Below are 21,908 nucleotides of genomic sequence, written 5' to 3'. Positions count from 1 at the left end.
CGATACCACGGGTTCGATTTCCAAAATGGGTTTAATGTGTGTAGCCCATTTCTGGTATCTGGTGGAATATTGCTACAATCGGCTTAAAATCAGACTGGCGATAAGTGGACAGCAAGAAAACTTGCGTTAATGAATGCATTCCGTTAAGAATAAAATAATTCATTCAATTGAAGTATTAGTAATGATTAATATCCAGGCCAGTTATGTACAAATTTCAGGAGTGAGTAAGTGAATATGTTTTTAGACCGCTGTCAGCAATATTCAAGCAACATCATCATGGTCTTTGACATAAATGAGTTTCACCAACTGTACCCATGTGGGGAATCAAACCCGGATCCTCGGCGTGACGAGCGACAGCTTTAACCACAAGACTGCACGCGGAAAGATTATGTCCCCTATGCTTGTTAATAAGGTATTCACAGCAATGTGTATATCAGTTAGAACAACTTCCTTTTGAAAGATCGTGACTGACTGTTACCACAGGGGATTTGTCCGTGTGCTTGTGTCAACGGTAAATCATTTATATAGTTAGAACAACACCTTAAAGAAATATACAAACACACATAGCGTAAAGGGGCACCGGGGTAGCCGTATAGGTAAAGCGTTTGCTCCGTCACGCTGAGGACCTGGATTCCGCACATGACAGACAGACAGACAGACAGACAGACAGTTTATTTGCGTAATATCGGCCTTGTGGCCTATAATACAGTTATACAGTTATTTAACCGTTGTACAGTGGTCAACTGGGTGCAGATCTTGCTTGGAATATATTATGCAAAAATACGGCAGTAAAATATATTACCTGACTGTTCCTTGATTTGAGGATTGATTCTAAGGCTAATGGACCTCTATACACTTTTCCAAGTTGTAAGAAATACTTTTCACGCCAACATTCGTAATATTTACACTTGAAAAAGACATGATTCTCATCTTCAACTTCCAAGGCATTACATACTGTACACACAAAGTCTGTTATTGCGGCATCTTTCTTACATCTAAATTTGTTTATCTTCAGATTGTTGTGGGAAATTCGGAATTTGCAGTATGCACGTATTAGGTTTTTGTTTTTTAATTCAGTGATATACGGTTCCAAGTGAAGGTTATATTTGAATTGTGAATAGTGTTTTAGAAAAGTTGAGCTACAAACATCATTATGCCAAGTCTGGCAGGCTATATCTTTGATGCGTTGTTCGAAGGTTAGGATGAATAACTGTACATCGCCAACGCCTTGGTTTTGCCATACATGTGAAAACCCGTTTCTGAATAAAATAGATCTCACACTTGACACCCAATTAATTTTGCCCAAATCGTCAAACACTTTGAGCATCTTATAACACTGTATGGGATAACGCTGTGGATTCATGTATAACAGTCTGAACCAAAACGTAATTACTTTGATTTGGCTGAAGACATACATTGGATAACGTCCAAGTTCACCGAGAATGGCCTTGCTGGATGCAAATTTTCCAATTTTGAGAAATCTTTTAAAATACATCATCTGAATCCTTTCAATTGAATCTGAATACTTGTGTCCCCATATTTCAGCTCCATAGAGTAGTATTGGTGCTATCTTCGTGTCAAATATCATCCGTGCCGTAGAGTATGTTATTTCCTGGTTTTTCCTAAAGATTCTAAACAATGAAAGACAGGCTTTGTTTGCTTGTTGTGCAAGGGTTTCACACGCTTTTGTCCATATTAATCTTGATGAAAACACAATCCCAAGATATTTATAGTAACTAACAACCTCCATAGGCTGATTACCGAAGAACCATCTTTCCGATTTTGTAAGAATTCCGCCATTTCGAAATACGATGATATTTGACTTTTTTAAGTTCAACTCCAGTCCCCATTTTACACAAAATGACTCCAGGATCCTTAGTTGTCGTTGCAGACCAATAACACTCGTGGCAAAAAGGACGATGTCGTCGGCAAACATTAGTAGCAGTAGATCTCGTATATCCTGTGTAACGAACACTCCACTGTTACAAGACCTGTACAGTTCGGTGGCAAATTCATTAATAAACAGAATAAAGAGTACGGGACTTAAGACACATCCTTGCCTTACTCCACGGGAGGTATCAAACGCTACCGTTCTTGAATTACCAACTTTAACACAGGCCTTCACTGATGCGTACATGCTTTTGAGTAAGATAAATAACTTTCCATGACATCCACGTTGCACGAGCACGTATAATAATTTATCTCTGTCTACAAAGTCAAATGCTTTTTTAAAGTCAATGAATCCACAGTAGAAACGACCTTTTGTTTTACCCAAGTATTTGGAACACAATGCCTGTAGCGTAAATAAATGATCTGTAGTAGAATATTGTGGACGGAATCCTGCTTGACATTCAGATATTAATTCATTGAGTTCAATCCATTTTCTAAGTCGTGACTCGATTATTGTTGTAAAGATTTTTCCCATTATATTTAGTAGGGAAATTCCTCTGTAATTTGATGGTTCAGTCTTATCACCAGACTTAAATATAGGCAAGACCATTCCAATATTCCACTGTGATGGGAATATACCCTCATCTAGGATCTTATTGAATAACAGCTTCAGATATGGGATTATCAGTTCCGATGACAGTTTGTAAAGTTCCGGAGGTACCCCATCTGTACCAGGTGCTTTCCCATTTTTGAGGTTAGAAATTTCATTTTTAATTTCTGCTTCAGAAAGTTCGTCATTGAGATAGATGTCCTGGTTAGCTAACCCACCACAGTCATGGCACGAATGGTGTTCAAGAAAGTATTTGACATGTTCATCGAAGACAGGGGTAGTTTCGGATAATGTAGGATTCAATAACGTCTTAAAGTAACACTGCCAGTCCTGGGCTTGAACCCATGAGTCATTACTTGTGCGAAATGCTTGTTTTATCCTTTTCCAAAATTCTTTGCAATTTCCATGTTTTGCTGCATAGGCGATCTCGTCTGCTTCTTTCTTATCGAATTCAGTTTTCTTGAGACAGCACAACTTTTTAAAGGCTCTTTTTTATTCTAAGTACTTCCTTCGATTATCGTCACAGCTGAATTTCCTAAATCTGTGAAGGCATCTATACTTAATGGTTTTTAGTTGTTGGCAATCGTTATCAAACCAGGGTGGTTGTTTGAGAGTCGTTCGAACATTAAAGACGGTCGGTCTGAGTTGTCTCCCTGTAGCAGCAACAATATTAGACAGTTTGGCAACTGCACGATTGATATCACCATCTAAATACTCCAGAAATTCCGAGATCATCCCCATCACTTTGTCAGAAGTATACACATCAGTGAAATGTTGTCTATCACTATTGCTATTAATATATCTTGGCACTTTCAAGAGGGGTATGCTAGGCGCAGCTTGGCTTATCATAAGCTTGGTGACGTCACTGAGATGACATGATATAGGGAGATGATCAGACTCTGACCTCGGTATTACACTCATGTCGTAAATTCTAGTAAATAGTTCACTCGATACCAGTACATAGGGTACTATATGTGAAACCCATTTCTGGTGTCCCCCACCGCGAGTTTGCTGAAAAAAATGCAAAAAAAACGGCATAAACCATACTCACAAATGTAAATAGCAGAATCTGTACTTTCAATGCAAACACGTTTGACTCTGGAGCATTTGGATTTCACATTTGTTTTATTTGTCAAATGGGCTGATGTCACGACTGGCAACACTGAAACGTCATGTTAAAAACGTAGTGATGTTAGTTCAAATGCACGTTTGTTGACGGTGTGAGATGAATCGTTTATTACGATGCGCACTTCATCGCTAGTGATAATACGAATATGTGTCAAAGAGCCTCTAATCTGCACTTTGTTCCTCCTCGATCGGCTATTGCGCCAGTTGTGGCATGTCAGCTGTGATGAAGTGTTAGGCTGGTATAGTACCAACTGATAGTAACAACAATGCTTACATTGAGCTGAATCCACAAACAGTGTTTACATCGTCACGCTATTCGTGCATTCAAAACACGGAAAGTAATCAAAACCCATCTGTTCATAAAGAAAGGGACAGACTGAAAAATGTTTTAATGCTGTTAAATTTTGATGTTTAGCTTTTAAATAAAGCTTTTAAATAAAGCTTTCATTTTAAGCCCGACTTAGTGGGATTAATATATAGGCATATATGGTACATATATTTCCCAAAAACTATATCTAAGCGCTGCCTATTGTAAGCTATATCATATGGTGGTGGACGAATTCAGTGAATGCGTGAGTTTAGTTTTACGCCTCGCTCACCACTATTCCAGCTATATGGCTGCGGTATGTAAATAATCGAGTGTGGACCAGACAATCCAGTGATCAATATCATGAACATCGACCTAAGCAGTTGTGTTACGATCACATGTGTCGACCACTCGATCCCGTTGCTTGGTTGCTTGTTCACTCCCAACCCGAATCTAATACTTACAATGACAAGACTTTCATAGCTTCAGAAATATGTAACTTACTATGTGTACCCATTTTTTTGTTCCTGTGGATGCATTTCCAATGTGATCATGTAACAACCAAAACATGGTAAACTCATAGCTTAATATATCATTTATTGTCTTCTGACAACAGCTTTGATATCAACAAGCCCTTCATTGTCATTATTACTGAAAACTCGAACTGTCTCGAACAGACATCCCTATGTGCTGTTCGACAGTTTTGCAAAGTTGACTTTTATAGGTGGTGCCAGTATGCCGATATTGGTCACAGTGTGATGCAGTATTTGCAATAGTTTGGTAGTGCAAGAACCGCCATACAGGTGCTTATCAGCGTTCGAAATAACCGCCGACCCCAGCGCCGGTCGTTATTGTATCGGGCCGACAGTTTGAAATGTGTGCGGCCCTTATGACCGTCCGTAAATTGTCTTTCAATTATTTTTCATCAGGAATGTTTCCCAATTTGTCCTTTGTCAATGCTCGGGAATCAACCCCGATCCATCATGTTACGATAACTTACACTTTCACCTCCTGGTATTTCAGCGCTTTGGCGTTGGAATGTCTAACAAATATTAGCTCCCCCGTGTGCCCTAGACTTCGCTTGACGTTCTAGAAACAGCATGAAACTGTGTACAAGAACTGTGTTATGTTTTTAGTTTATGTTTGTTTGACTTTAACCAAATGGGCCTGCAGATTTCATTCAGGGCCTGTAGATTTTGAAGCCTGCATGTAGCCCCGATGGCCGGTTTGCGAATGATAAAATCATACTGATCGTTCTGCGGGGGACATATGGCCAGTTGTAAATTTTCAGTGCAAGTTATAGGAAGACATTCGACGTATAACACATTGAATAATTAAGTATCTCTTGCACCACCCAATCTGATTCAATCCATCGTCTGATCGGACTGTAAGTGTTTCCAAGTCAAAACATTGATTACAGAGCGGTCTCTTTTCCCTTTCCTGGGTTCCGTCCTATTGTGTAAATTAGAGCGATAACCAGTCCAGAATTTTTAGACTACTTCATCTAACTGGATACATAAATATGAATCAGTGTGATTTGATACGGTTTCCTTTCCCTTTTCTGGGTTCCGTCCTATTGTGTAACTTAGTGTGATAACCAGTGCAGAATTTTTAGACTACTTCATCTAACTGGATACATAAATATGAATCAGTGTGATTTGATACGTCCAAACACTTGCATATTGCAAACACGTCGTACAGCGTGCTCTGACAGATGGAAATCGTGGAAATCTCAAAACGAGGCTCTGCCGCTAGAAACATTTGGTGGTCTGGTACGGGACGGATACTGTATCAATCTCACTGTGCGTCCCAGAACTACACTGAATGAGTGCAAAAAACACATAACAGGTGTAACCAGTGAGGCAGGTGCAATGTGAATCACTTTACGACTTCATCAAACAGGAACAGTCTGTGATTTCTTAGTTAAGGTATGCGGCCTATACTTCGCCATACGATATAGAAATACTGTGTTATTGAAGTCTAAAATTAAAATTCATTTGTAAACATCATGTTCTTATGAAACAGGGGACTGGAATTCAGTATAACCAGATTTATTTGTTATGTCTGTTTTCATTTTCACAGGGGAAAAATTCGGATCGACTGTAAAGTAGGTCATTGTCTGAATGGGTTAATGAGACTCATGCTTTGGTATGGCACGTGAACGTAATCCGTTGGTTAAAGGTTGTACCGGAAACTCCGTCTACAGCTACTAGCACATTTCTTGACCTTGAACATGAAGAAGCAGGATCGTCCTGTAATAGAAATGAAGCATCTAAAACAAGACGCCATGGAGATGCCAAATGTTTGTTTCCAATTCATATTTCATTCTTCAAATCCCTTGTGACAATGACCCACTATTATTACCTATAGATCAGTCTAAATTCGAATAAATCCTCAACTTCCCAGGGATCATAAAATTCACTCTGCTTATAGCTATTAAAAATTTTATGCATATATTTTGAAATATACTTAACGCAAAACAAACATATCTTTACATAACGTTTTCTACCAACGCAACAGGCATTATTATTTAACGTTTCTCCCAATATAACAGGTTATATCACCTCTAGACTTTCGAATCCTCTTCTGCTGTGGATGTCCTGGGTACGGGCTCCTTGTTATCCTGTATGTTGATGATCTCAGTCTGCTGCATGTACCCCATCTTGTCGAGCACGGCGAACCCACTGCAATCAGATTAAACGACCATCACGATCAACACAAACGTTGTAAGCATCAATATATATCATTCAAGACATGCCCTAGGACCTTGCAGCAAGGTCACGTTGCCTCAAAAGGTTACGACACGCGAGCACAATAATACTGCAAGGTGACGATACGTCCATGCATATCCGAAAAGGGTATGGCACCCCATACCGTTACACTTCAACTTCCAATCTCCTGAACGCACTTGTACTCAAGCATGGTATTCATGATCTGTTCAGCTAAAACCTGGAGTCGTCTGAATGTCTTTATAACCACGAGACAGGTAAACAAGCATCGCTTTCAAATCACATTAAAAACACACGTGTTAACAGCAAAAACAAAACAAATCTTGAAACTAAAACGCACGTGCAAGTTGTTAATCACGATCTTAAAACCGAGGTCTTTTAGAAAAGAACATCATATAATTTGTTCGTTAGTTCGGTCGTTTACACTATTGTCTGGTGATTCTAACCAGACAATTCAGTGATCAACATCATGAGCATTGGACTACGCGATTGGAATGGGACGACTTGCATCATCCAAGCCAGACCGTTATTTGCTTCGTACGACAAGCATGAGTTGTTGAAGATCATTTCTAACCCTGATCTTCACGGATAAACATTATAGTGTGATGGTCATAGAACAGTGTAAACTTCCGGAGCTTCAGAGCACCTACGTTAACCGGGATAATAATTTATTAATACAATATGCAAGTATGTAAAATGCGCAATATAAATATATAAAATTTATATAAAGAATGGCTCCTTCAGTATATATGCACGCTTAGTTTTAGAATATAGGAATTTCATTTGTGGGATGAAGTGTAATAGTGTAGGTACGGGACAGGAACTAGAATACTCACACCAAACAAATCGTGGCCGTACACTGGAGTCCTGCCGAAACAAGGTAAGAAACTCCTTTAAAGATATCCAACGTGTACTTGTAGATCTCGCTAAACATGGGGGTCCCCGTGAAAGAGGTAATAATGTTGGCAATGGCTAGGCTCGAGAACACAGCACCTGAAACAATAGTAATAAATTAATAGTAACAGTAATTGTGCATTTCCAACTTTAAGGATGCTCAACGCGCACAGTCTGATTATTTTTACCCTTGACAGACCAGGCTCACTGTGAGGCGCTAAAAGATTGTCACATGACTTATCCCACCGGGTACCCATTCTCTACTGAGTGAACAAATTTCTTCACAATGTATGTATTACACTGTGGGTGAAATTCTGGAAATGAATAAAGGAACACTTGCCCTTTCATGTATTCCTTTCTTCGTTTACATGAGTATATATAGCATGTTCTTTCCAAATAATGTGTAAATTATAACAATATATAAATTATATATTGAGAGAGTAGGCGAGAATGGTTTTCAAAGTGCATAGAGACACGCATACCTTGTCGATCAGTTCCGGCCATGCTTGATACCATGGATTTAATAATCGTCGAAACTGACAAATCAAATGCCGTCATGAAGGCCACTGCAATAAATAAATGTAATACATTGGCAAAACATATTCTTATTGGGATATTGTTCAGAATTAGCAATAACAAAAACAACTGAATCGTATAGAAAGATGGGATCTCCCACTACACTTGACTTCATACCGCGCCGTCATGTAACGCTTACCTCCATACATCATAAAGTTGTCGTAGGAAAAGGCCTTCAGTATTACGGATCCAGTGTAGGCCAGGTTGCTCCAAATGGCGATGAACTGATCGGTCAAACAGCACTGACACAGCTTCAAGAGAGGGAGTTTTATTACCTCGGAGAACAGGGAGGATGCTGTGCTATAGTAACCCATCATCTCGGGGCTCCAACAGAAAGGGTAGTTCATCTCCCACAGGGTACCAATATTTCCTGTTTTCATGGCAATTTCGTGGACAAAATATGCAACCAAAGCCAGCGAATACATAACTCGAAGTTTTACAGTACCTTCGAAAAAGTAAAAGCCAAACACGTTCTTGACAGCTCTAAGTGGAGTCAGGATTGTTTTCTCCTTGAGTTTCTGCTGTCGTAGTTTGGACGAAGCGGCCACCTTTTTCTTTTCCGGGAGGATGAAAACAACTGCAAGTATCGTGAGAACCAAGATGGCCGCTGCAGTGAGGGACGGAAGGACAAAGCCTTGCAGTTGGATGTAGTAGCCAACGCCGGTGGACAATGCTGCAGCTGTCAGTGACTCCGTAATGGCAACCACAAGTAGAGCCACGGTTCTGGTCCCTTTTGGAGGCGTGTTGTCCGCAACGTATGCGTTGCATGCAATGGTGAAAATCTCGGATGTGCAAATGCCAGAAATGGTTGCTGTAGCAAAAAATAATTTGATGTCAAGGGACCATTGTATGATGATTGTCACTAGGACATAATCTATCAAGTGTCCAAATAAGGGCACCAGGAACAACATTTTCCTTCCAAAGTAATCTGAATAGGCACCGAATAAGACCGTGCTGACGAAAGAAAAAGCACAACCCACCAAGGAGAAGTACATGCTCGTCTGCGATGTAAGTTTCTGTGCTTCTTCTTGAAGAGAGTACCCGCTGCTGCCATCAGATGAGTCGCTTTCATTCGGGGAGGGTTTAAAGCACAGCGTGGCATTCAAGGACGATGAATTGTGTCCCGACGGCAGTGTGCTGTTACCGAGGACTTCCTCCAGGATTCGTCGGTAGAGATATTGCGAATATACAGGACTATGCATGTGATTAGCAATGGTCCAGATGATTTGAATTATGTTCAGCAACACCATATTCATTATCTGTACTTTTGTAACACCCTTGTCCTTATTCGTCTCCTTGTTAAGGAAAACCTCGTCTTCACTTCCTCCACTCTTCTGTCTGTTAAGAATCCTGTAGATCTCATCTGCATCTGTGTCAGTTCTGTGATCAAGACTTGTTTGGGGCCTTCGACGCTGCGAGCTATTGGCCCATCCATCATCACTGTCATCTGATTCTGCAGAAAGCCGGAGCGGTGGTGCCGACTTTGGTCTGGTTCTAACTGGCACAACCCTTGCATCAGCAATGGAGATGCTATCATCCCAGGATACCTGTCTGCGACTGAGCGGATCACAATCCTCTGCGGGCTCAGAGAATTGGATTTTACCGCCAGCAGTTCGTTCTAGATTTCCTCCCAGAAGGGGCGTCCTCTCGCCCATCTCTACTATTGATCATCTAGGTACGTGGTCTAGCTGCTGATGTGTGGTGGTGTTTATATCTCATATCATGCCTCAGATATATGACACGTACATCACATGTCGAACGATCTCCGGGGATGTGCAACTGGCCGTTATCTTTTGTTCGCCATGGTACAGACTGACCAAACGTGCACCTCTGTGGTATACGTGAAATTCGCAAAAATATTTTCTCTTGACAGTTACACGACTCCTTGATTTTTATGCTTCTGAGATATAAGGAAGTGAATGCTTTGTGCTATAAAATGTCTTTACAGTCATGGGACAGGTGGTTATCTTAACTTGGTCATTTCATATCATATCACATCACGAGTAAGGTAAAATTCTGCGTTTCCTTGTGATAAGACAGCCGGGGTGACATGTAACCCACATAGGTTATGGACCAATATATGACATTTATCTGGCTTTGCTCTTCCCCGATTCATTGTTATGATATGTCATGTGAGTGTTTGGCTTGCACTAGTTATGACACAGATAAGCTCAGGTGTGGTCCTGGCAGCTACTTATCGGCTGAATCTGGAGTAACCAGACCTCTATAAAACATGCCATCTCTAACCGCAATTTGTCAAGACGTAATCTATTTTCAGTGTTCCAGTTTATACAATTTTAATCCTGAAATGACTAATTCTTTGGCATGTGTGTAAGCATTGCATTGTATGTAATCAGGTTTGTGACATTGCTCAAAAGGATCTTAAATCCTACCCTATCACAATGTTAATGTGAAAAGCATTATGGATCGACCACGGCAGAGATTCTGAAAGGAAGAAGCGTTAGACCGTTTTCTGTCATTTGTTTGTAACGCCGGACTCGGCAATAAGGCAGAGGTGTGCAGTTTAATCAAGGACCAAACACATCAGTGATCAACATCGTAAGCATCAATCTACGCAATTTGTTTGCGAGGTTAGAAGGGGTGACTTTTATGACTGTTAGCAATAAATCCATCAAACTGACAGCGGGTACAACTGATTAAGGGAATCGAGCATGGAATAGGGAGCAACTGTCAACAATATCAAGAAATAAGATGTTTTGAACTAAATTTTTGGTATGCACGGAACTGAGCACTTTGTGCGACCGGTGACACGTGTGATGCCCTCTTTGCGACTTTGCAAAATTACTCCCAATGAATGGAAGCCAATAGGCAGATAATTACATGTTTGTTGTTTGTTGTTTAGCGCTGCTGTCAGCTTCATTCCAGCTATATGATGGCGGTCTGTAATTAATCGAGCCTGAAGCAGATAGTCCAGTGATCAACACCATGATATCAAACCACCCAACTGGGACACTGCAAGGCATGCATCAATCAAATCAAGTCGCCGCTTACGACAAGCATGGCTTGGTGAAGACCAATTCTAACCCGGATCTTGACGGGTGATATTTGCATATAAACAGTGTGCATGAGTGTATGTGCATGCGCGTGTACGTATGCATGTGTGTGCACATTATTGTATTCTCAACTACTGCCTTGGCTTTATTACCCCGTTTATCCCAAGCCTGATCTCTATTCCTGACTAAAGAGACCTGAATCCTGTCCTGACATTAGAGACAGCCAAACCCCATCCCGAGATCCTTGTGGTGAAGTTGCACTAACTAACGAAAACAAACACATGATAGTAGATAACATTTACTCATACATAAGCTTGTTAGATAACCACATTCCAAGTAATGACAGTATACAGATAATATGCATGACATCTGTGATAACACGCGATGGCGCCAAACCGTAGGTTGAGTACTTCATGGTTCAGCAGTAGTGTGTAGAGATATTTGTACATTGTGTCCAGTGTTGCATATGTAGTACTGAAAGCGCCGTTTGCATGAGATTAATATATATACATATATGGTAATTTCCAAAAAGAAAATCCAAGCGCTGCCTACTTTATATCATATATACAACGACTTCTATGAAAAACATCCTGACGTCACATTGATAATTTTGTTCACACAGAAAAACTAGTTAGGAGTTGCAGCCTGCAATATCCCATGTATATTCACTACAGTATAAGCAAACCAGTGACGGAAAGCAGGAGCGTCATTCTGATGAGTCTGACCACCCGATTCCCATTCTTGAAGCAATATAGAATTCTTCGGACACAGAATCCCTTCAAGTTCAGTTGCTCCATGTTCGACAAAGGGCTATAGTGAGTGAGTGAGTTCAGTTTTACGCAGCACTCAGCAATATTCCAGCTCTGTGACGACAGTGTATCAATAATTGAGTCTGAACCAGAAAATCCAGTGATCAACAACATGAGCATCGATCTGCGCAACTGGCCGCTAATAACATTTGTCAACCAAGTCTGACCAACCGATCCCGTTAGTCGCCTCTCACGATAAGCAAGGGTTGCTGAAGGCCTATTCTAACCCGGACCTTCACTCGTCACAAAGGGCTATAGTGATTTAATGCTTTTTGATCTTCGTCACAGGTATCATACAGTTTCTTGTTGTATTTTTTCTGGAAGCTTCAAACAGCTGATTTAGTTGCTAGAGTGCCACATGATATTGTTGGGCAAGCCGACACGTAACTGTAGTATTACAACTCTATTGGCGAAATTATCGTTTTAGCGGTATGCAAAAACAACTTAGGGAAAGGGAGTTACCTGCCTTACTTATGTAAAACACCTGGCTAAAAAAACATGTGAATTACAATGCACCATTTGATTTAATGAAAACATGTGCCCTAAAAACCCATCGGTCATGAGGAACACTACAGCGACAGAGTGATGAGGAAGCGATGTGGCAAGCGTGTCTCTGTTGAATCAACAACCGGAAGTGATGTGTGATTGGATGAATACTCGGCGAGTCATCAGTTGCAGGATGACGGTCGAAGACATGCACGACATCACACCTGGTCGTCCTCCTCTGCTGGGGTCGTGCTGTTCTCCTCTGTCTTGTTGTCATGGATACTAATGTGTTCCACCTCAGTGTTGTATCCCATCCGGCTCAGAACGACATACACTCTGTAATAATGAATGGAACTATAGCACAATAATATATATGAAACACAAGATAATTCAATGAGTGAGTGCCATGTTGGTGTAAAAGAGTTGCCCACATGGGTACAATGTATGAAACCCACCTCTGCGTGAAACCCATTACCTTTCATCAAACTATGTGCCAACGCTTATAACTGAAATATTAATTAACCAAAACACACTGATGAAAACGAAAATCATCTTTAAAATAATGCAACTTGTCCTAGTCCACAATGCTTACATGATCAAAATGGTTCCGACAGCTTGACAAGCCGCTACGACCAGATAGGACACGCCCTTGAATATGTCTAAAGTATACTGGTAGAGTTTATTGAAGACGGGCGTCCCAATCAGGTTGCTGATGGTGTCAATAATGGATAGACTGCCAAACAAAGCACCTGTAGAAATCAAATAAGCATAATTTATATATCTACGGCTGGTGGATGTATAGTTCAGTGTACTTATAGGTTGTATGAGACGGAAAGAAAAATAGGTGAAAGATTTTTACAAGGTTTGTTGAATAGGGAGTGTATTGTGTATTATCCGGGTTGTTAATGAACACGTGAAGGAAATTCCTAGAGTACCCTGACGTCTTAAGATAACTAGATAGCTTTTTCTACCATTTGATGGAGGGTCCCACCCTTATCGATACTCTTTACCCTTACCATTATGTCATAAAACTCCTAAACGTAACCACATGGTAAATCTGTCAAACACTATGCAAACACAATGGCAAAACTCCATAGCATTACATTGACATATGGTGACCAAACTCCCAGGCGTTATCATTACATGTCGCAAAACGCCATAGCGTTACCCTTACATATGGCAAAGCTCCTGGGGTTACCATAATATGTGGTAAACCTCTCTAGGGTTACCCTCATATGTGGTAAACCTCTCTAGGGTTACACTTACATGTCGCAAACCTCCCTAGAGTTACCCTCATATGTGACAAACCTCTCTAGTGAGTGAGTGCGTGAGTGAGTGAGTGAGAGGTTAATTTTACGCCACATTCTGCAATATTCCACCTATATGGCGGTGGTCTGTAAATAATCGAGTCAGTACCAGACAATCCAGTGACCAACAGCATGAGCATCTATCTGCGCAATTGGGAACCGATGACGTGTCAACCAAGTTCGCGAGCCTGACCACCCGATCCCGTTAGTCGCCTCTTACGACAAGCATAGTCGCCTTTTACGGCAAGCATTGGTTGCTGAAGGCCTATTCTTCCCCAGACCTTCAAGGGTCAAACCTCTCTAGGGTTACACTTACATGTCGCAAACCTCCCTAAGGTTAGTTACCTCATATGTGGCACGCCTCGCAAGGGTTACCCTTAGATATGGCAAACCTCCTTCGGGTTAACCTCATATGTCGCAAACCTCCCTAGGGCTGCCCTTATATGTGGCAAACCTTCCTAGGGCTACCCTTACCTGTGGCGAGATAGCAGATCTCCTTACTATGACCCTCATACGTTGCAAAACCCATGACTTCACCCACACCTGTGGCAAGACTGCCTATCGTTATCCAGAACCAATGTGGCCTCACCCTAGCATGTGATCCAAATACCTAAGTTATCATGGCATGCGATAAGAAAATTCTTCATTTCACCTTGGCGATCAGGTCCGGCCATTCCCGACATGATTGACTGGATTGCGCTGATCAAAGCTACATCAAAGGCACCGACGATAGCAACTGAAAACAGTAATATACAAGCCTGTGATATCTGCCCTAAAACTATTGTTGATTAATGTTGAATGTACGTTTCGACGTACAATGGAGGCTATTCAGTATGCATCGCTGCCATTGGAGCACCCACTCGTAAAATGTTCTCGTCACTCACATTAGCGTCCATTAACTTTCTGAAATAACGCATGTTTATTCAAAAGTATGTACAGTCATGTATAAATAAATCTTTCGGTCACATGCCCTGTGGTTCAGTTTCGTCACAAATATAATAATGTGACACAAAGTATCATTTCTAATAATTATCTTTCTTCAGGTGGTACCTCGTGTTTGTTTGTTTGTTTGTTAAAAGTTTTCTAATAATATGGCCGCAATCCGAAAATAAACTAGTCTGGACTAGACAATGCAGTGATTGACATCATGAGCATCGATCTCCGAAATTGGAGGATACATGTGCCTGACCTCATAATATGATATTATAATTTATGTAACATCATTTTCTCCCTGACTTGCACTGAATTAGCTATGTCGCGGAATGAAATAAAACGTTCGTCTTAAATGGACCCGAGCGTCCAAGACCCCAAGAGAGCACCCGGAGAGGATCGTCTCACGTGACTTGCAAGAGGCATGAAATTCGTATCTGAACCTGTTATCAATATTGAGTATTACGGTAACAGGGACAGTTCGGCGACATCTATCGACTCAAGGTCACTATGGACAAGCTAACAGCAGTTGCATAAACGAATCAGTGCAACATATATCTTCACGGAAGCTACACTATTATTTTACTTAAGTATATATTCATACACATACCGCACACGCACACACGCACATGCACACGCATCTACATACACGCTATTGTATGCATGGTTACATCCATCCATAGATGCACATGCATGTTCACAAACACAATAACATGCATGCATATACACGCTCACATGCACGCAAACGTACGAATGTGCATTTAGATCTAGGGACATGCATGCACACACATGCAGACTCACATGCACACATACACACACCCACATGCACACATATATACATACATACATGCATGCATGCATACATACATACATACACACACACACACATACACACACACACACATATACATACATACATACATACATACATACATACATACATACATACATACATACATACATACATACATACATACATACATACATACATACATGGTAGTCTGGTAGGCTTTATAACACTACACATTATCATGCTTACCCCCATACATCAGCACGTTGTCGTATGCAAATGCCTTCAGTATACTGGATCCAACCACGGCGAGGTTGCTCAAGATGGCGATGAGCGCGTCAGTGAAGAAACACTGATACAGTTTCAGGAGAGGGATTTTTACTATTTGAGAAATGACGGAGGCTCCAGTTCCATAGAAGCCAATCATTTCTGGGCTCCAGCATAATGGCCAGGTCATTTCCCACATAGTGCCAATACTTCCTGTTTTCTGTGCTAGTTTGTGAAAGGCAATTGCCAGCATAAGTATCGAGAACATTATTCTTGTTTTCACTGTACCTCTCGTGAAGTAAAATCCGAAAACGTTTTTAATTGCCCCAAGAGGAGTAAGTTTCTTCCTCTCCCTTTGTTGCTGTTTCCTCAACGCTGAAGACAATGGCGTCTTTTTAGTTCCTGGCAAGATAACCACAACAGCCAATATTGCAAGCACGAGAATAGCCAAAGATGTTATGCATGGCAGAAAATAGCCTTCAGTTTGTATGTAGTAACCAACACCAGTAGACAATGCTGCATTGGTCAACGTCTGGGTTATTCCCATAACAACCAGACCCATGGTCCGTGCGTCTTTAGGAGGCGTATTGTCTGCAATGAACGCATAACACGCAATGGAGAAGATTTCAGTGGTACAAATCGACTGTATGACAGTGCCCACGAATAAAATATAAATGCTGAGAGACCAATGCATGACGGCGGTTGACAAGGTATAGCTGACCAGCGTACCAATCATTGGAATCAAAAACAGTATTTTTCGACCAATGTAATCCGAATAGGCACTGAAGATAATCGTGCTTATAAGAGCAATGGGACACCCTGTTACTGAAAACCTCATGTTCCATGTAGTCTGGAGTTTTTCGGCTTCTTCTTGCAACGCGTTTGTCTCCTTGGCACCAGATGCGTTTTGTGATGGATTGGCACAGTAGGATGGGTCGTAGCTCGAATGGTTTCCCCCTCGAGAACGAGTCCTATTTCCAAACACTTCGTCTTCCAGTCTTTTGAAGAAGTACTGAGTCCACGCCGTGCCATGGCTGTGAGTGGAGATTTGCCAGATGATCAGGATGATGTTCATAAGAATTAGGTTGACCACCATCGCCTTGGAAGAATCTTCCTTCTTATTGGTGTCTTTGTTGAGGAACTCCTCATCCTCATTGTTCCCACTCCTCTGCCAATTGAGGGCCCGGCGAACCAAAGCATCATCGTCATCTATCATCTCTTCGTCGCCTAGGCTTGTCTTAGGCCTCTGTCTCTGTGCAGGAAATGGGTCTTCATCGTCGTCCACGGTGTGAGTTCGTCTCAGAGGAGGAGCAGACCTAGGTCTTGCATTCACTTTCACGACAAGATCGACGTCGGTACGTTCTTTGAATACAGCATTCACGGGAGTCCTCACAGAAAGGGGATCTTCTTGCCAGTCGTGCTGGATGCCCCTTTCATCAAACCTATTCACGGATCCATCAAGAAGTGGTGTTCTTTCATCCATTGTAATGAAAGCAGTTGCATTCAGCGCATGGATGTGTGTGATGCTCTCAAACTAGAATCACGATTGTAAATAGAACTTCTGATGTAGCTTCTGCAGCGAGCCCCTGGGCATTCTTCATGAGTCATTCATGCTAAATGTCAGAATTATCTTTCGCGAATCCTATCAGTCTTATCACCGCTATGAAAAAGCCTCCTTCGTTTCTACGTCACCAAGATCACATGCGAGATCATCTGACCCGTAGATAATGTAAGCATATTGTTCCTAAATATGATACATTATATTAAATTGATCAATGTAAGCTTCACATATACACCTGGTTCAGTGGGTTACTCTTCCGTTACACCAGTACTGCATAGTGGAAGGTCGAAATGCCCTCGTCTCAGCCAATGCAATGGTCGCTGTCCCAATGTAACATATATTATACCCTCAATCAATTAAGAAAGCAGAAACTTGTGAAACTGTATCCCACAATGGAAGATGTGTGTGAATTTTTATGACAATCGATATGTATCATACTTCTATCATTCAAGTAACTATACAGACGATGAACTGAGTAGAGTGACATCATTGTAATGAAGAAATAATAGAGACGCTCAATGACCACTAACTTCACACTGATAAAACTGATGGAACAGCTGGAATCCAGAACGAGTGTGACCTGGTGTGCTGGCAGAGACGGCACAACAGCGTTTTCTCATGGAGAGGAGAACCTGTAGGATCACTCCGGACGTCACTGCCGCCATTTGCCAACGTGTATTCATCTGAGGTCTTGTGATGACTTATCTTCTGATGGACATCTCAGATGTGTTCGATCCGGTTTAGGGCTGGGGAATGGGGAAGGCAACTTCATGCCTTCTCTTCTCGCCGTATCTGTTAGCAGTTATTAAAAATACGTCCTGTTCACCCTCAGCCCTTGGAGATCTGGGTTTTGGCTGACTGAGCTTCAAGATCCCATGCTTGTTGTAAAAAACGACTAACGGGGTCGGATAATCTTGCTCGCCACATAATCCATGTCAAAGTATCCCAGTGGAGTAGATTGGTGCTCATGATGTCTGTCACTGGACTGTCTGGAAGTCCACCCTTCGTTGATATGAAAATTTTTCAGCACGTCATGACCAGTGCTCTGTATCTGTCGGTTTTGCATTCGCAACATGATGCTCATTCAGCTGCTGATGCAAACGGATTCGACAAAATTTCCTGAGAAGAAAGGAACGGGATTTGTCACAAAACCAAACGCTGACATGACAGCAGCCCTGAATTGGTTTACGTTGAGGAAAATAACGGCGACGTAAGGTCTCACTGCTCGTTTCCATGCCAGTGACCGTTTACGGACTGTCTCTGATGAAACTGCTTTAGTTTTACGCCGCACCCAGCAATATTCTAGCTATATGACAGCGGTCTGTAAATAATCGAGTCTGGACCAGACAATCCAGTGATCAACAGTATGAACATCGATCTGCGTAAGTGGGAACCGATGACGTGTCAACCAAGTCAGCTAGAATGACCACCCGATCCCGTTAGTCGCCCCTTTTATGGCAAGCATAGGTTGCTGAAGGCCTATGCTACCCCAGATCTTCACGGGTTGTCTTGTTTCGAAGGAGAAGCACCTAAATGCAGCTACCCTTGGCTACTGTGGATATATTCAGTGACCCTGAACCTGGGCCTTTGTAATGTAGAAACGTCCCTAAAAATTCTTAACTTTGATCGTAGCCAAAGTGTTAAGAGTGGGCTGAAGAAAATCGAACTCAGAGCCAAAGTATACATATATGTATATATTTTTTGTCAACATTAAAACGTCAAGATATTCATTTTCGCGATACACAAGCTTCGGGTCTACCAATGAACTTGAACGCATCAAAGTGTAATTGTATGGCACTGGCAGTGGGATAGGCGAGTGGTTAAAGGAGTCGTGCGTTACACTGAAGACCCGGGTTCGAATCCCCACATGGTTACAATGTGGTGATCATCTGCAGTGATATTTTTGGAATATGTTTTTTCTTAAAAATGAGACGTTTGTAATTTTTTTTTTAATTTTTCTTTTAAATTAACTGTATGATTTCTGAAATCCCTACGCGTCATCACTGCCAAAGAAACTCATGACACACTATCAATGGCAAGAAATGTGTGTTGCAACACTTTATCAGTAAATCAGTATTCACTGGTGATATTGTTACAATATATCTTTTGTTTCTTAGAGAGTGTACATGTATATAGGCAGGTAGACGTTTTGATAAATCCATAATGCTCATTTACTAGGTTCAGATCTGGGCTGGGTGTGACAAAACACCTTCCAGTTCACTGACTACGCTGCCTATCTGTTGTTCTAAAGGTTATTTCCCCAAGTGCACATGGTGATTCACAAGACTGTATGCACTGTACCTTTAGTCAGCGTGCAGCCAGCGTGCAGCCAGCGTGCGACTAGCGTGCATCGAATCGTAAAAGTCACTCAGCCTTCCCTCGGGTAGAAATATATCTGTCTCATCCAACAAAGGTAGGTGTTGGGTCGAGTCGTGGTTAAAGCGTTTGCTCGTCAGGGATTGATTTCCCACGTGAAGACAATGTGTGAAGCCCATTTCTAGCGTCAGTCCTGATATTGCTGGAATTTTGCTAAACGCTGCATAAAACAATATTCACTCACTGTCTGTTCAGTCTCTGAAAAATATCATTTTGATCGAAAAGGAAACCCAGTGAGATGTGAAATTCAGATCCTCAACCTGGGGAAAATTTAGATTTGCTTCTTTTAAGGCTTTTTGTTTGCTTTAAACAGTGGACATGAGGGGTCGTTCGTGGTATTTGTTGTGAATGGGCTCCGATGTGTGCGACATGAAATGATGAAGCTGGAATACCCCAAATAAATAGAACACATGGGCTTATGTCAGTGACCACCCCTCAGTTCTATGGACATGGCGGATGTGGTGATTGGGCATGCGCATTCTTCTTCGGATAGGAAGGAAGCTATTTTCCAGAAGAAAATATAATCAATATAACGTACTTTAGGGGAATATAATTAATTAAAGCGGAACAGATGCTTTAATGCTTGTCTGGCAAATGCAAGAAACGTAGAGACTGGGGTCATCTATTTATTGGACTAGAGATAAAGAACAGCTTGTGCTGGAGCTGTCGGCGACTGGTGTTGACACGCAGATATCACTGCGGCTAATCATACCTCTACACACGAGAGCAATGATGATGCAAGATTGTAGTGGTGTATCACTACCATTATGATTGATAAACTATTTCGTTACTTGATATTTATCTTGGAAGACAGATCTCAGATGATCCTTAAAAGTTGTATGTTGAAAAATGAATGAAATGTTGGTCAACATAATTCTAATTTCTTTATACTGTCATTAATGACTTAAGAAGTATTGGGTTTGGGTATAATTGTACCCAAAATAATTCAGTAACTCATTCCTTCACAACATGTATGTCTTTCACAAAACAAGCAACGTGGTTGGTTGGTTGTTGTATGACGCTGCCGTCAGCAAAATGGCAGCTAGCTGTCTGTAAATAGTTGAGACTGGTCCAGACATTCCAGTGATCAAGAGCATGAACATCGATCTAAGCAATTGGAATACGATGACGTGTATCATCAACGTCAGAAGATCTGACCACCCGATCCCGTTAGTCGGTTGTAACGACAAGCATGGATTGCTGAAGACAATTCTAAGCCGGATCTTCAAGGGAGTGAGTGAGTTAAGCTTTACGCCGCACTCAGCAATATTCCACCAATATGGCGGCGGCCTGCAAATAATTGAGTCTGGACCAGACAATCCAGTGACCAACAACATGAGCATCGATCTGCGCAAATGGGAACCGATGACATGTGTCAACCGCGTCAGCTAGAATGACCACCCGATCCCGTTAGTCGCCTCTTACGACAAGCTGAGTCGCCTTTTTATGGCAAGCATGTGATGCTGAAGGCCAATTCTATCCCGGGAACTTCACGGGTCTCTTCAAGGGTGAGAACAATATGAACAAAGTTGATGTAAATACAATCTGTAATTGTGTTTCTTCGGTCACTTGTATTGTTTAAAACATTACCTATTGAAAACACGTTAAAAGTAATTCGCATAATCGGTAGTGAGTGAGTGAGTTCAGTTTCCGCAATATTCCGTGGCTAGTCCAGACAATCCAGTGATCAACAGCATCGATCTGCGCAAAAGAGAACATGTGTCAACCAATCAGCTGTTCTACTCCGGGTCTTTACGGGTCTACAATTTACAGAAAGCCAAGAACAACGATTTTATGTCAGATATAAATTTCATTTGTTAAAAGGTAATAAAATCGTGTCTGTTTTTGCGAACAGTATATCTTTAAGAGCTATCGATGTTGCATGTAATCCCTCGGACCATGAGATAATGATAATCAGCTCTATTTCCAAATGTATCTTTCAGGTGGTGTCGAAATAAATCGACGGTCGGTGCGAAAGTCCCGAATGAAGATACCCGTTGGTGGTATGGTGTCATCAGTAGAGCTGCAAAGGTCAAGGCAGTAACTAGTGATTGTATGCTGTCGAATCGGAGGTCAGCGACATTACTGCAACATCACGGGATCCCCGAGCAATCCAGGCATGATCTATCCAAAGGTTACTATATAGCATGGATGTGCTGCCTCGCCACTGCAGTGCAACGCAACATGCACTTTGCTATACAGCTTATATGAGTCGTTTTCAAAATATGCCAACA

At 41.5% G+C, this 21,908-nt stretch overlaps 2 protein-coding genes across 2 annotated transcripts; both read right to left on the bottom strand.

The window, feature by feature from the left end:
* Positions 1-5,970: 5,970 nt before the first annotated feature.
* LOC137293740 (lysosomal proton-coupled steroid conjugate and bile acid symporter SLC46A3-like) lies at positions 5,971-9,871 on the bottom strand. The gene is made up of 5 exons (XM_067824453.1): positions 8,274-9,871; positions 8,041-8,124; positions 7,501-7,657; positions 6,500-6,619; positions 5,971-6,187 (listed from the first exon to the last, which is right to left on the bottom strand). The coding sequence occupies exons 1-4, from the start codon at positions 9,787-9,789 to the stop codon at positions 6,502-6,504; spliced, it is 1,875 nt and encodes a 624-aa protein (XP_067680554.1). The 5' UTR covers positions 9,790-9,871; the 3' UTR covers positions 5,971-6,187; positions 6,500-6,501.
* A 2,591-nt stretch (positions 9,872-12,462) lies between these two features.
* On the bottom strand, positions 12,463-17,970 carry LOC137295094 (proton-coupled folate transporter-like). Its single transcript, XM_067826382.1, has 4 exons — positions 15,720-17,970; positions 14,403-14,486; positions 13,036-13,192; positions 12,463-12,779 (listed from the first exon to the last, which is right to left on the bottom strand). The coding sequence occupies exons 1-4, from the start codon at positions 17,218-17,220 to the stop codon at positions 12,662-12,664; spliced, it is 1,860 nt and encodes a 619-aa protein (XP_067682483.1). The 5' UTR covers positions 17,221-17,970; the 3' UTR covers positions 12,463-12,661.
* Positions 17,971-21,908: the final 3,938 nt, after the last annotated feature.

This window comes from Haliotis asinina, chromosome 8, assembly GCF_037392515.1.
Source record: "Haliotis asinina isolate JCU_RB_2024 chromosome 8, JCU_Hal_asi_v2, whole genome shotgun sequence".
Lineage (NCBI taxonomy): Eukaryota > Metazoa > Mollusca > Gastropoda > Lepetellida > Haliotidae > Haliotis > Haliotis asinina.
This window is presented reverse-complemented; position numbering and strand designations above follow the sequence as displayed.